General features: G+C 49.2%; 1 protein-coding gene across 1 annotated transcript in view; it reads right to left on the bottom strand.

Annotated features, from left to right (window-relative positions):
• CTDSPL (CTD small phosphatase like) overlaps positions 1 to 16,126 on the bottom strand; it is a 141,110-nt gene that overhangs the window by 35,218 nt on the left and 89,766 nt on the right. The window contains 1 exon segment of the mRNA XM_064277484.1: positions 8,842 to 8,996. Within this exon segment, the coding sequence (XP_064133554.1) occupies positions 8,842 to 8,996 (155 nt within the window).

The following is a 16,126-nucleotide window of genomic DNA, read 5'->3' as shown; positions in this document are numbered from 1 at the left end:
ACAGACGAGAGAGCAGCTTCCTCCTTCAAGGGGAACAGAACCTTTATTTGTAGGGACCTGAGGGCCTTAGCTGTTCCTCAGCCCTGGAACGCCAACGTATCAAACTTAATGAGCACACGTCATGTTACCATCATTAGGAAACTCTAGTAACAGCACAAATGTATTTCCACTGAGCGTTTCCACTTCCTGTTTTTTTTCTTCCTTTTCAGGTGGCGGTATGGGTGCAATGGACAGCAGGACCAGTGTCCCGGATGAGACGATGCACTGGTCCATGGCCTCCCACGTGGAAGGTTTGTAAAAATGTGTGTCCCTCTTTACTGAAGGGGTCTGCCTTAGTCACCTAGTGCTGCTATAACAGAAATACCACAAGTGGATGGCTTTAACAAAGAGAAATTTATTCTCTCACAGCCTAGGGGGCTAGAAGTCTGAATTCAGGGTGCCAGCTCCAGGGGAGGCTTTCTCTGTCAGCTCTGGAGGAAGGTCCTTGTCATCAATCTTCCCTGGTCAAGGAGCTTCTCAGCACAGGGACCCGGGTGCAAAGGACAAGCTAATCTCCTGGCTCTTGTTTCTTGGTGGTATGAGGCCCCCTCATCTCTGTGCTCGCTTCTCTCTTTTATATCTCAAGAGAGATTGATTTAAGACTTAATTTTGTAGATAGAGTCCTGCCTCATTAACATAACTGCCTCTAATCCTGCCTCATTAACTTCATAGAGGTAGGATTTACAACACAGAGGAAAATCATATCAGATGACAAAATGGTGGACAATCATACAATACTGGGAATCATGGACTGGCCAAGTTGACACACATTCTTGGGGGACACAATTCAATCCACCACAGGGTCCCTGGTAATAGGTTTCTCTTGTGAAGAGGCAAAATCTGTAGGTGATGGCAGATGGCTGGCACCTTCCCTGGCTCTGCTCTGACTCTGAGAACCATTGAGCAACTTCTTGATTATCTTCAGTCCCCCGTCACCTCCTCTCCTTTTTGGGGAGACGTGGGGCTTGCCTCAAGGCTGTTGCTCAAGGCAGAGCAGTGCTGCTCTCTAACACGCTACAATCAAAATTCTAGTTTTCCAAAGCTTGTGCAGAGAAGTTAATTTTGGAACCTCTTAAATAGTATTCTCAACACTTGGACCCAAGAGCGGAACACTACTCTGGGTGGGTGAGATTTTAACCAGAAGCTCACAAATCCACTGGGTCACCCCTGAGTAGGGTCTAGCAACCTCAGTTCTACTGACATTTTGGACTGGGTAGTTCTTTGTTGTGGGGTGCTGTCCTGTAGGATGTTTACCAGTGTCCCCGGCCTCTACCCACCAGATGCCAGAAGACCCCCCCCACCAACAGCCAGTTGTCCTTAGGTGCCGTCGAGTCAGTTCCAATTCATAGCAACCCTATGTACAACAGAATGAAACACTACTGGGTCCTGAGCCGTCCTCACAATCCTTGTGATGCTTGACCCTGTTGTTGCAGCCACTGTGTCAATCCACTTTGCTGAGGGTCTTCCTCTTTCTCACTGTTTCTCTTCTTTACCAAGCATGATGTCCTCCTCCAGGGACTGGTCCTTCCTGATAACATGCCCAAACTACGTGAGAAAAAGTCTCGCCACCCTCCCTTCTAAGGAGCATCCTGGCTGTACTTCTTCCAGGACAGATTTGCTTGTTCTTCTGGCAGTCCACGGTATATTCCATGTTCTTTGCCAATACCATAATTCAAAGGCATCAATTCTTTTTGGTCTTCCTTATTCGTTGTCCAGCTTTCGCATGCATACGAGGTGACTGAAAATATCATGGCTTGGGTCAGGCACATATCTTAGTCCTCAAAGTGACATCTTTGCTTTGCTGTGTTTAGGGACTGTTTGTGGCCTTCCAGTGGAGCAGTGACATCAAAAGCAAAGACGTCACTGCTCTAGTGGGAGGTCACAAATAGTCCTCAAACACAGGCGCCCTTTCAGAACCACGTTTTTGTTGAGATGAACATATTGGTGATGGGAGAGACACAACACACCTGAAAGGGCAGACAAAGCCGATGAGAGCAAGGCAAGGTACTGACCTGGGTAGATATAAAAAAAAAAAAAAAAAAAGGGCTTGAAGATGACCCTGAAGGCTTACGCATATGTGTGTACACATGGGGTATGCCTGTATGTGTGTGTGTCCGGCAATCTCTTTTACTCTGTTCATCCCTTTAGAAGCCTCCAGGGCCTCTGCCAGTGGGGTCTTTTGGGAGCTGGCACCTCCTAGCTGCAGACGCTTTCATTCTGGGCACTTGGCCTGCAGGTCCAGGCACGGCAGGGACAGTGGTAAGCAAGGTTTGCTACCCCCCAGGCCACTGCTGCAGACACAGCTTGAAACTGGAGTGCTCTAAATCTTCATTTCTTGAGAGCAAAGTAAATGCGCAGGGTGAGTGGAAGCCTAGAGGCCATCTGTCCCATTGTGTCCAACCTTTCCCTCTTCCTCTGGCAGGCTGAGTCCAGAATGGCAGGGGCACCCAAGAGTCAGCAGTAGAGGCAGGCCTAGGATCTGCTTCCGTATCTAATGGGCCTGGGCTCCATGCCCTGTGTGCCCTGACCAAGGGGAGTGAGGAGGACAGAGGCTCCTCCTCTGGGAACCGGCTGTGCCTCCCGGACCTGCACTGTTTCTCTGGGGTCTGGTCTCACAGATGGAATAGTCCAAGTGTCATGCAAATGATGTATCCCTCCACTGCAGAGTTAATGAAGCTGGTGCAGAGTCAACCTAATTCTTTAAAAGGCCGTTTTGACAAACATTAATCTAAGCAAGTCCAGGAATGAACATGAGAGCCAGGTGAGCTCAGGCAAGCCAGAGGGACTCCTTTACAGGCCGTCAGTCCCTGTGTGAACAGCTGGGCACTCCAGAGGCCCTTCCAGCGACACAGCACCAACTCCTCAGCTCTGGTAAAAGCCCACGTTTCATCTAGTCAGATGCTATCTTTTGAGTATGTCTTCTACGACAGCAGCGACGTACTACATTCTCTTCACCAGCAGCAAATATGCGGATGGGACAGGGGTTCCAGCGGAATCTCATCATACATATTTCCACCCAAGTATCTGTGTACATCAATGTAGTTGTTGTTTGTTAGGTGCCATCGAGTTGCTTCTGACTCATAGTGACCCTATGTACGACAGAAGGAAATATTGCCTGGTCCTGCGCCATCCTCATAATCGTTGCTATGTTTCAGCCCGTCATTGCAGCCGCTGTGTCAATGCAGCTTGTTGAGGGTCTTCCTCTTTTTTGCTGACCCTCTGTCTTATCAAGCGTGATGTCCTTCTCCAGGAACCGGTTCCTCCTGATAACATGTCCAAAGTGTGTAAGACGAAGTCTCACCATCCTCACGTCCAAGGAGCATCCTGCCTGTACTTCTTCCAAGACAGACTTGTTCGTTCTTCTGGCCGTCCATGGTATATTCTTCACCAACACCATAATTCACAGGCATCAGTTCATCTTTGGTCTTCCTTATTCACTGTCCAGCATTTGCATGCATGTGAGGTGACTGAAAATATCATTGCTTGGGTCAGGAGCACCTTAGTCCTCAAAGTGACATCTTTGTGACACTTTAAAGAAGTCCTTTGCAGCGGATTTGCCCAATGCAATATGTCATTTGATCAATGTAGAGTAAGGCTTAATGTCTATTAAGACCAGTCCTCTTCCATTACTCCCCCCGCCCCAAATTCTTAAGACATTTTTCTTTCACACGAACTTTTAATTTTAAGTCTTCCCGTCCAGAAACATCACATTCCTCCATAAACAAGTCATCATATTAAAATTTCTTAACGAGTCTAATACTGTTTTTTGTAGTCTTTTGGATTTCTTAAGTACACAATCATGCCATCTGCAAAAAAGACTAATATTTTGCCTTTCCCATACTTGTATCAATGATTTCGCTTTCTTGTCTTACTACATCAGCCAGAACCTACCCAACCATGATTTTTTGTGCTGTTTGCTGTTTACTTTTGGAAAATAGCTTGTTGTCATATGTCTCAGTTTTCTTCTATGTATTTGGTTATCTTGTTGATTGGTATTTAAAGGTTTATGGCTGTCATGCATCTTCATGTATTATAATACCTTTTATCATTACAGAATGTCCCTCTTTATCCTATTAAATGCTCTTGGCCTTGAATTCCGGTTTGTCTGATATGAATATTGCCACTCTTGCTTTCCTTTTCTTTGATCTGCCTTGCAGGAAGTATCGGTTACCTACTGTGATAGTCACTACCACTGTTCACCAAATAATTCCCATTTTCCTTCTGGGCATATGGTAGGACTACACTTTCACATCCCTTGAAGTTAGATGTGGCTTTGTGGCTTGCTCTGGCCAAGAGTATATAAGTTGAAATGAGGTATGTTATTTCCAGGTGAAAACTTCACAAGCCAACGAGTGACTCTCCACATTTCCTTCTTCCTGCTGTGACAAACCAGGGAAGCAAAGAGACAAGGCCTTCTCAGTCTAGGTTCACAAATGAGGATAGCATACAGCTATGCTGTCCAAAGGAGCCCTGGTGGCGCAGTGGTTAAGCACTCGGCAGCTAACCGAAAGGTTGGCGATTTGAACCCATCAGCCGCCTGGCGAGAGAAAGACGTGGCAGTCTGCTTCCCTAAAGATTACATCCTTGGAAACCCTATGGGGCAGCCCTACTCTGTTCTATAGGGTCCTGTGAGTTGGAATCGACTTGACAGCAATGGTTATGCTGTCCAGTGCAGTAGCCACTAGCCACATGTAGCTAATGACATGAAATGTGACGGGGTGTCTGAGCGTTCAGCTGCTGACCAAAAGGCCGGCAGTTCAAACCCACCAGATGCTCCTTGGAAACACTATGGGGCAGTTCTACTCTGTCCTCTAGGGTCGCTATGCGTTGGAAGCGGCTCAATGGCGATGGGTTTTGGGGTTTATGTGTAAGGTTTCCGTGAGTCAGAATCTACACAACAGCAATGGGTTTGGTTTTTGGCATCTGTGAAACGTGTACAAGGGTTTGAAGAGCTGGTACGATAAAATGAACGTGAACTATCTCATCAGTAATTTTTTCCTATTGATTATATACTGAAATGACAGTATTTTGGATACACTGGGTTATATAAAAGACATTATTAAATTAATTTCATCTGCTTCTTTTTGTTTTTTGTTAAACGTGGCTACTAGAAAATTCTAAACTGCATACGCATTATATTTATATAGGACAGTGCCACAGAACAGAAGCCCTGCTGTTGTTGTTGTTGTTGGGTGCTGTACAATTGCTTCTGACTCACAGTGGGGTGCTGCAGAGTCGCTTCTGACTCACAGTGACCCCTACGTACAACAGAACAAAACACTGCCCGGTCCTGTGCCATTCTCACAATTGTTCTTATGTTTGAACCCACTGTTGCAGTCATTGTGTCAATCCATCTTGTTGAGGGTCTTCCTCTTTCTGGATGACCCTCTGCTTTACCAAGGATGATGTCCTTCTCTAGGGTCTGGTCCCTCCTAATAACACGTCCAGCGCATAAACACGTAGCACGCGTGAAAAATAAATTTTTGTTTTAAGCCTGTGAGGTTTTGGGGTTTTTACTACAGCATAACCAAACCTATACAAACTAGTACATCTACTTTATAGTCATTCTTTTCTTTTTTGCTAAAAGAACTCCAATTTTGTTCAGGGCAGAAATGTATGTGGCTAACTTCTTCCCCTTTCCAGACTCCCTTGCTGCTAGAGAATAGCTATGTGATAAAGTTCTGTCCAATAAGACATAGTAAGAGTTGTGAGGATGGTGCAGGACCAGGCACTGTTTCATTCTGTTGTACATGGGGTCGCTACCATGAGCTACCATGACTCGACGGCACCTAATGAGAAGAAGATGTAAACAGAAGTCTCCTACAGTTTTCTGTGAAAGCCTTTCCTCTCCATGAAGAGGCAGACATGGCTGGTGCCACTCTTTTTCTTCTTCCCTTATATGTGGATATGATGTCTGAGACTTGAAACCTTGGGATAAGTCTGCTCCAGCAGGAGCAGAAAGACAGAAGGATAGAAAGAATATAAGGCTCCTTGATGGCATCATGGGAGCCCTGCTGGCGCAGTGATTAAGAGCTTGGCTACTAACCAAAAGGCCGGCAGTTCAAAATCACCAGCTGATCATTGGAAGCCCTATGGAGCAGTTCCACTCTGTCCTACAGGGTCACTATGAGTTGGAATTGACTCAATGGCAATGGGTTTGGGGTCTTTTTTTCTTTTTGATGGCATCATTAGGCATCTAACCAACCCCAGCAACTGCACGACTCAAGCTTTTTATGTGAGAAAAACAATCCTCTATTTGTTTAAGCCATTATGTTAGTTTTCTTTTACTTGATGCTCAAATCACTCCTACCTGATGTAGATATGTTCTTGGAAATAGCACACCTGATTTTTCAAGCCAACCTGATGGTGTCAGTCTTTGAGGAGGAATTCAGTTCATTAAACTTGATTTTAGGCCTACTCCTTACATTGTCCTTGTGATTTATTTTTTCCTTAATTTTCATGACTAGTTCTCATTGCTATTTACGTCCCCTTTCTCCCTCTATGAATTATGAGGATCACCTTTCCAAATCAGCTCCTTTTTACAGTTCTCTTCCTAATGGTCATATTTATCCCTCTATTTTCTACAATTATATCATAACTGAATATTAATCTCACCCAGATGGATTTTTCTTTCTTTTTTTTTTTGCCTCCTCTCAGAATCATTACATGTCTGAAAGTGTCCTTTTTGTGTCTTAGAAAATAAACATTTTGGTCATGTATAATTTTTGGTTATAATTCTTTTCTCTCAATAGCCTAGAAATATTTTTTCTTAGCCTTCTGGGTTTCATTGTTGCTAATGGGAAGTCTGATACTAGTACAAATCTTTTCTTTTTAAAGTTGCTCCAGCAGCTTGTAAAATCTTTTCTTTACCCTTAAATTTCAGACTTTCGAAAGCACAAATCTGGGCTTGTGCTCCCACGCGCCCCTCCCTGCTATCCTGCTGTAGATTTGGCAATCTCTCCTAATCCGTAGATTAAACTCTTCTTCATTTCAGGGAAATTTCCTTCTATTACTTTTTCTCCTTCTGGAACTCCTATTATTCGCAGGTTAGCCCTTCTCTATGCACCCCCCCCCCCTCACAATTACCATCTCTGTGTTTCTGGGCTGTTTGTAAGATATTTCTTTCCCTTCCTTTTCCAGAACATTAATTCAGTTCTCAGCAGTTGACCATTCTCATTCGCCTCTTCCTCAGTTTACTGAATGTTTACAACCGGAAATCTTTTTTTTTTTTTTAAGTTCCAAAAGTTACTTTTGTGCTCTAAATTTATTTCCTGAATATCATCTCCTGAGTTGTCTGTCAAAGCTCTCTTCTATCTCTCTCCTTAGTCTTACTCTGGTAGGAGTCTCACGGTCTAGTTTTCAGCTTGGGACTTCTTGGCTACTGAGTCTCTGTTTGTCTTTGTTGGCAGAAGGGCATCCGTATGGTTCAGTCCGTCAGGATCTCCAGGCAGTGGCAAACCAGGGAGCACAGCAAGGAGTGCTGTTTTTACGGCCAGCAGGGCCTAAACTGACAAACCATAAAGGGCTCAAAAAAGCCTCTGTACTACGAGGCTTCTCCAGGGGACAGTAATGAGCCACAAGAACTGATGGCAATTCAGCTCACCAGTGCAGCCCCTCCAGGTTCTTCTGGGCCAGCAGGATCGGGCAGACTCTCCTGGGACCATATACATCAAGTGTGCAGCACAGGCCCTCTCCAAAAGCATCCAGAGGCTTCAGCTGGCTGGTTCACCTTGTGAGACCACGCATTTCAAGCCTTTGTTTTCAGGGCTCCAGGGGAGATAGCAGTTTCTTCTGCTGATGGTCCCCTGCTTCCCTCTGGTATCAGAGAGAATGAGTCCTGACCCTGCTTTCTCCCCTGGAGAACAGGAGGCCTTAATGCACTCTCCAGGCTGCACCAGCAGGTCTACCTAGGCTTATCCAGAAAAGGAACTTCAACAGTCAGGGCCATGTGCTCAAGGAATCACCTCCCCAGAATCCCCCCTTATAGCCATGTGTGCTTTTAAAATAACTTTGTTCATTTTCTAGTCACAAAACTAATTTAAGCTTATTTTATTAAAATTGGGAAAAACACACACGCACACACAGACAGAGGAGAAAAACTTGTATGGAACGTCCTTACTCTGAGAGATCTCTCTATATTTTGGCATACGTCCATCCAGCCTTTTTCCTATAAATGCCTGTGTGCGTGTGTGACTATATACATACCTAGAGATGTAACCACCTACTGCATTTCAGACTGCTTTTTTTAAAAAAACTGAATGACATGTTATGAATATTTCCCTGTGACATAAACACTTATGGGGTGTCACTTTTAAGGGCTGCATACTGTCTGTATGGCTATTCTACAGAATTCTTTTAACCAATTGCCTGTTACTGAACATCAAGTTTCTTGCAATATTATAATCTATGCTGGATGGTGGTGGATGGTACCTACAGTTAAATGGACACAACCGTAACCGTCTACAGGTGACTTGCTTGTGTCAACAAGTAAGCGTATTTACATTTTTAAGGTCTGCTACTGGTTCTTTAACTCTCTTTCATGCATTTGGCTTCCTAAGAGAAGATGTTATAAAAATGTAAAGTGACTTTTATAACTCCCATCAAACATACTGTTTTACTCCTAAATAGAAATGATCGGGGCATTCTTTCTCAAAAAAGATCCTATGTTTTCGGTAATTTCAAATCTTTAAGTAAATGGCTGGGCATACCGTGAAAGACTCTTATTATGGGTATTAGTCAAGGACGGGATTGATCTACTGCTACTGACCCTTCGCTGTGCCCACCGTTCTCATCAGCACTGACCTTCTGAAGCCCCCCGTTCTCCTCCACCAGTGGCGGAAGCACACTGGGGCTGCTGGCTGGTGGGGCCTCCACATTATAATCACGGAAGCAGCAGAAGAAGGAGCTGAGGATGCTGCGACTTCTCTGCTTCTTTAAGCTGACGTTGCACTGGGATGCTGGAAGAAGAAACAGAGCAGACTGGTCAACCGCAGCTGCAATGCACGGTGAAAACCAGAGCGTCCAGCTGCCCCCACAGCCCTGATCCCAGAGGCCCTGCCAGGATAAGAGAGGTGGGGTCCCAGGAAGTTACTCTAAAGGGTCATTATTCAATATGGGAGTCCTGGAGGGCCAGCTGGTCGATGGATCCAGTTCACTGGCCGGACGGAATTCCTCTGACCTCAGCCCAGTGGGGGCTGCCTGCTCATTAAACAACCCATCCTCAGGGTCAGTTGCCATCTGCATTCCTCGACTCAGCAGACCAAGTCTTCCCACCTCTCCCTAAGCACTACTTCAAAACAAACGTCCTTTCAGGCATAAGTCAGACTTGACACTCCCTGGGACGCATCTCTCCACCAACGATACCAAGAAAGAGCCACTCTGAACCGAGGTTCTTGGACACTTCCTGCTCACCATGGAAATAACTAAGTCCACGGGTCAAGAAATAAGATCTGTAAGGGCACAAAGGAACCCCTTTATTAAACTCTGCCATCTGTCTAGAAACAGATAGGGTCTGTGTCCACAGAGCTCAGGGCTGAAGGCTTCCATCACACTTAAAACATCAACAGCAGGAGACGTGGCCAAGACCCTGCATTCCTTCCGAGCAGCCACCTTCATGGGACACAGGGCGGCACCGTGCCCTGCGCTTGCCCCCAGCCCGTCCTGGACCAAGGCCCCAGAGGAGTGACGGATCCTTTCTGTGTATCCAGGGCTCAGGACTAGCTGCCACGGTCAGATGTAAAATCCAACAATTGGTACAGATGAGAAACACATCTCAGCAGAGGAAACTGACAACTGAAAGGCAGACAGTTTGCCTGGGAATGACGCCAGGGCTGTCCCACCACATACCACGCCTGGGTGGGTCAGCAGCGCTCTGAGTGGAGGCCACAGGCAAAGGAACGACCCTATAGGACAGAGCAGAACTGACTCATATGGTTTCTAAGGAGCCAGCTGGTGGATTTGAACTGCCAACCTTTTGGTTAGCAGCCGAGTTCTTAACCAGTGAGCCACCAGGGCTCCACAGGGACCATGCTCAGGGCTAATGGGAAAGTCAGCATCCCATGCAGGACAACTGTCAGGGCTCCTCTCTCCCGAAGAGCAATTCTGGCACAATTCCTTTTTCTGGCAATCACGAGTTATTTGTATAGCACCTCCCCTCTCAAGAGCTCACAAACCTCTGCTGAGAGTCCTAGGGCACTCTTCCGCCAGCTGCCAACTGAGTGTGCTCAGACAACAATTCTGAAAAAGGACTGAAAAACTGTTCTGCCAGCAACTCTGCAGGCCTGGGCGGTCTCTAGGCTGGGCTTGGGCAAATGGCCCGGCAAGTGTGGATTTCAGATCTTTATCACTAACGATGTACTTCAGAACCACCAATCCCTGGAAAAGCAGGGTGTTTCTATCTTTCCTGGGATCCCTGGGTACATGTCACAGGGTGCTAGTCTTCTCATTTCCGGCTCTGCACGCCAGGCCAGGCCAGGCCACAGGGACAGAGGCCTTCCAAATGGCAGTGGTGGGAAGTTATAATGACCAGTGTCTACCGAGAGCCAGCCCTCTATGCCCCAGTACTTTACAAACCTCATCTCACACAATTCCCACAGCTACTCAAGGACACAGGTGCTGCTTGCTGTCCCATCACACTGCTGAGAACATGCATGCACCCAGCCTTTGCCTCTGCCAGGATTCGAACCGAGTGGGCCTGTTTCCAAGGTGCGTGCTTTCCCCATGCACTGTGCTGAGGACAATCTTGCAACTTTGGGTCAGATTAAGAAGGAGGGAGCATGCCAAATGGAGAGAAAAGCACTGCAATAAACCCGTATTTAATGCAAATGACTGGCTAGACGGTTTCACTGCTACTCTGGGTGTGTTCATTTTTGTGCCTTACTCAAATATTTTAGTCAGGGGAAGAACAAAGCTGCCTCTCCCCCAGCTGATAACACATTTCTCTGCAAGTAAACAAGCTGTTTAGTGTCTCTGAGACTGAGCAGTGAGACTGGGCAATAAACAGCTGTGCAGAAAGCACCTTCCCATATCCTGTTTTCACCCTCAGACAACACAAATATTCACCCGCCCACCTGCCTACCCACCCACTCACCCACCTAACCGCCCACCCAACCACCCACCCACCCAACTGCCCACCCACCTAACTGCCCACACAACCACCCACCCACTTAGCGACCCATCCACTTAACCGACCACCCAACCACCTATCTAACCACCCACCAACCCAACTGCCCACCCACCTAACCGCCCACCCACCTAACTGCCCACCCAACCACCCATCCAACCACCTACTAACCAGTTAGCTAAATAACCAACAAACTGAAGAGAAAAATCCTAAAACTGGAGCTAGTGAGCTACTTATAATTTCCACCATATGATTACTTATTACGTGGGAGCCACAGATAGAGCTGCAGGAGTCGCTAAGTTAGCCTGAGTCACCGCGGAGGCCAGGGCCCCCCAGTGAGGAAACGGCAGCCCACACAGGGTTCCTTTGTCTGAGGAGGTCTCAGGTCCACAGCTGGGGAAGAGTCAGGCCTCTCCTTGCTAACTAAGTCAGGTCCAGGGCTGCAGGAAGTTCCCGAGGCTCAAGGGCTCTAATCGAAGGCCCCGGCTGGCCAGATGGTTAAGCGCACAGCTGCTAACTGAAAGGCCACAAGTTTGAGTTTGCCCAGAGGTGCCTCAGAAGAAAGGGCTGGCCATCTACTTCCAAAATATCAGCCATCGAGAACCGTTTGGAGCACAGTTCTATTATGACGCACGTGGGGTTGCTACAAATCGGAATCGACTCGAAGGTAACTGGTTGGTTAAACTTTCTAATTGCCCTTGGATTGGTCTGGCCTTCTCAGAATTAGGCTAGCTGGGGAACCGGAAGGTCTGTCTCAGGACCAGCATTAGCTTCACCTACACTCAGGGCCAAGCTGTGGGTCTCTCTGGGCTGACGACCACCTCCCCCCGCCCCGTCCTCCACCTACAGCTGCTGCCTCTCCCCCCAGCTGCGACGCAGGAGGCCCTTGATTCGCTCATGAACTGCCTGGTAAAAAGGTTTTGGTGATGCATGAAATTAAAACCCATAGTTTAATGGACACATGTTTACAACATTAGATCAGAAAGGCTAGCTATGAAATTATAGATCTGATTTGACCACGATCATGTGAGACAAACGAAAAAAATTACGAGAACGTTGACAAGAAATATGTCGAAACGTCAACAATGTGTTATCAGACTATGAGTGTTTACATTTCTTCCTTTCATGTTTTCCGATTGCTTTGTGTTAATTATATACAACAATGGGAAAAAGCAAAAATTCTGGTAAACTTCCCTTTAGAAGCTCTGTGAAGCTCAGGATCATAGGGTCAGGGAGAAACCAGCATCGTCCTTTAAGGCCTAAACCTTCAGACTTATTCCGGTGCTTCTCTGCTCCAGGCTTGTGAAGCCAACCAGGCAGAGCCGTGTCAGAGCCATGTTGTAAGCACTGCAGGAGGTCATGTCACCACTGCCATGGCCCACACCTACTCCTGGCCAAGATGGAGCATCCCCACCAACCTCAAAACAAGAGGAGAACCATGTGAAAAGGCAGCACCCAAAAAAGTGCTTCTTCTCCAGGAACCTGCTCCCAGAGGCGGGCACGCACTGGCTTTCTCCTCTGCCAGCCACTTGCCCACGATTCTCTCTCGCGAACCAAGACTCTGCCCTTCGGCACCTTCACTTGCTGCCCCTGTGCCCATGTCCACGGGTAGTTGTTGCTGGCTGCTGTCGAGTGATTTTCGATTTATAGAGACCCCATGTGACACAGCAGAACAGCCCCACAGGGTTTCCTAGGCTGGAATCTTTACAGGAGCAGGGTGGGTTTGAACCACCAACCTTTTGTCTAGCAGCCAAGAGCTTAACCATTGCGCCACCAGGGCTCCTCGTTTCCGCAGAAAGCATGGCACCCAAACACATCTGAGAGGCTCCCTGGTGGCCCAGGTGTCCCGGAACACAGTCTTTACCAGAACTGTAGTAGCAGGATATTAAAGGAAGGTTAATGCACACATCTTCCCGGTACACTGACTCTCAGAAATTCCTGACTCTCAGAAATTCCTCTGGAGTAGCAACTTTGAACATCAGCATAAAACATTCTGTAAAGATTTTCATTTGTTTTTAAATCAGATTTAGGAAGAAAAGTTATCAAAAACCATTCCGAAGTTTTCTGTTGCTCTTTCCTGTTACCTTCCTGCTGTCTCCCCACCGAGCACTGCCCACCTCCCCTTCCCATGGTGGACTCCTTGTCACCCTGACACTTCACCTCCCACTCCTCCCCTCCTTACTTCTCAGAAACCTCCTTTCTTAGAGCTTGACTCAAAGCCCACCTGTCCCAGGAAGCGCCACCGACCACTGCAACGGAGGGGATTTATTCCTCATCATTGAACCCCCAAATGAACATGTGCATGACTGTGCAGAGTCCCTGTGTGCAAAGGGTTCATGTGCTTGGCTGCTAACTGAAAGGCTGGGGGACTGTGCTCATCCAGACGTGCCTCAGTAGAAAGGCCTGGCAACCCACACCGGGAAAATCAGCCACTGAAAATCCTGCGGCGCACAGTTTACTCTGACGTGCACGGGGTCGCCATGATCAGAGCCGACAGTTCTACTCTGACGTGCACGGGGTCGCCGTGATCAGAGCACACAGTCCTACTCTGACGTGCACGGGGTCGCCGTGATCAGAGCGCACAGTCCTACCCTGACGTGCACGGGGTCGCCGTGATCAGAGCGCACAGTCCTACCCTGACGTGCACGGGGTCGCCGTGATCAGAGCGCACAGTCCTACCCTGACGTGCACGGGGTCGCCGTGATCAGAGCGCACAGTCCTACCCTGACGTGCACGGGGTCGCCGTGATCAGAGCGCACAGTCCTACCCTGACGTGCACGGGGTCGCCGTGATCAGAGCGCACAGTCCTACCCTGACGTGCACGGGGTCGCCGTGATCAGAGCGCACAGTCCTACTCTGACGTGCACGGGGTCGCCGTGATCAGAGCGCACAGTCCTACTCTGACGTGCACGGGGTCGCCGTGGTCAGAGCCGACAGTCCTACTCTGACGTGCACGGGGTCGCCGTGATCAGAGCCGACAGTCCTACTCTGACGTGCACGGGGTCGCCGTGATCAGAGCGCACAGTCCTACTCTGACGTGCACGGGGTCGCCGTGATCAGAGCGCACAGTCCTACTCTGACGTGCACGGGGTCGCCGTGATCAGAGCTCACAGTCCTACTCTGACGTGCACGGGGTCGCCGTGATCAGAGCGCACAGTCCTACTCTGACGTGCACGGGGTCGCCGTGATCAGAGCGCACAGTCCTACTCTGACGTGCACGGGGTCGCCGTGATCAGAGCGCACAGTCCTACTCTGACGTGCACGGGGTCGCCGTGATCAGAGCGCACAGTCCTACTCTGACGTGCACGGGGTCGCCGTGATCAGAGCGCACAGTCCTACTCTGACGTGCACGGGGTCGCCGTGATCAGAGCGCACAGTCCTACCCTGACGTGCACGGGGTCGCCGTGATCGGAGCGCACAGTCCTACCCTGACGTGCACGGGGTCGCCGTGATCGGAGCGCACAGTCCTACCCTGACGTGCACGGCGTCGCCGTGATCGGAGCGCTCAGTCCTACTCTGACGTGCACGGCGTCGCCGTGATCGGAGCGCTCAGTCCTACTCTGACGTGCACGGCGTCGCCGTGATCGGAGCGCACAGTCCTACTCTGACGTGCACGGCGTCGCCGTGATCGGAGCGCACAGTCCTACTCTGACGTGCACGGCGTCGCCGTGATCGGAGCGCTCAGTCCTACTCTGACGTGCACGGCGTCGCCGTGATCGGAGCGCACAGTCCTACTCTGACGTGCACGGCGTCGCCGTGATCGGAGCGCTCAGTCCTACTCTGACGTGCACGGCGTCGCCGTGATCGGAGCGCTCAGTCCTACTCTGACGTGCACGGCGTCGCCGTGATCGGAGCGCACAGTCCTACTCTGACGTGCACGGCGTCGCCGTGATCGGAGCGCACAGTCCTACTCTGACGTGCACGGCGTCGCCGTGATCGGAGCGCTCAGTCCTACTCTGACGTGCACGGCGTCGCCGTGATCGGAGCCCACAGTCCTACTCTGACGTGCACGGCGTCGCCGTGATCGGAGCGCACAGTCCTACTCTGACGTGCACGGCGTCGCCGTGATCGGAGCGCACAGTCCTACTCTGACGTGCACGGCGTCGCCGTGATCGGAGCGCACAGTCCTACTCTGACGTGCACGGCGTCGCCGTGATCGGAGCGCTCAGTCCTACTCTGACGTGCACGGGGTCGCCGTGATCGGAGCCGACAGTTCTACTCTGACGTGCACGGGGTCGCCATGATCAGAGCTGAGTCCACACAACGGGGAAAAAAATTACTGAGCTATGCCTTCAGTCCACACCTCTCTCCTTACTTCCAGGCCAGTTTAGCCATCTGTCTGCTGGACATCCCTTCTGGACACCTACAGGCACTCAGGCTCTGCATGTTCAAACGGGGCCCATCTCTCCCCCGCTTCGCCCAGACTTTGGATCGCCTACGCTTCTTATACCCAATTCATTAAGTTATCGGTTCTGACACCCTAAACAGCTCTTAAATCTGTCCTCAGCGACTCCCTGCCCCCTGATGTGCCTCCCTGCTGCCAGTCTGCATCTAACAATTAATTCTCGATGCTCCTCTGTAGGGAACGGCCACCATGTAAGTAGCCTGGTGTGGTGGTTATGAGTGCAGGCTCTGAAGCCAGCTTGCCTAGGTGTGGATGCTGGCTTGACCAGCAATAATCACAGGACCTGGGTAAGTTACTTGACTTCTTTGTGCCTCAGTTTCCTTATCTGTAAATGGTTAACAATAGGGCACCCATCTGTCTTAGTTACCTAGTGCTGCTATAACAGAAGTGCCACAAGTGGGTGGCTTTAACAAACAAATTTATCTTCTCACAGTTTAGGGGGCTAGAAGTCTGAGGACTCTGGAAGAAGGTCCTTGTCCTTCTCAGTTTCTGTTTCTTGGCTCCCTGGAGATCTCAGGTGGCCTGACATCTCTCTGCCCCCACCTGTGCTTGCTCTCCTG

Source organism: Loxodonta africana, chromosome 27, assembly GCF_030014295.1.
Source record: "Loxodonta africana isolate mLoxAfr1 chromosome 27, mLoxAfr1.hap2, whole genome shotgun sequence".
Lineage (NCBI taxonomy): Eukaryota > Metazoa > Chordata > Mammalia > Proboscidea > Elephantidae > Loxodonta > Loxodonta africana.
The sequence above is the reverse complement of the archived record's forward strand: the minus strand, read 5'-3'. Positions and strand labels throughout refer to the sequence as shown.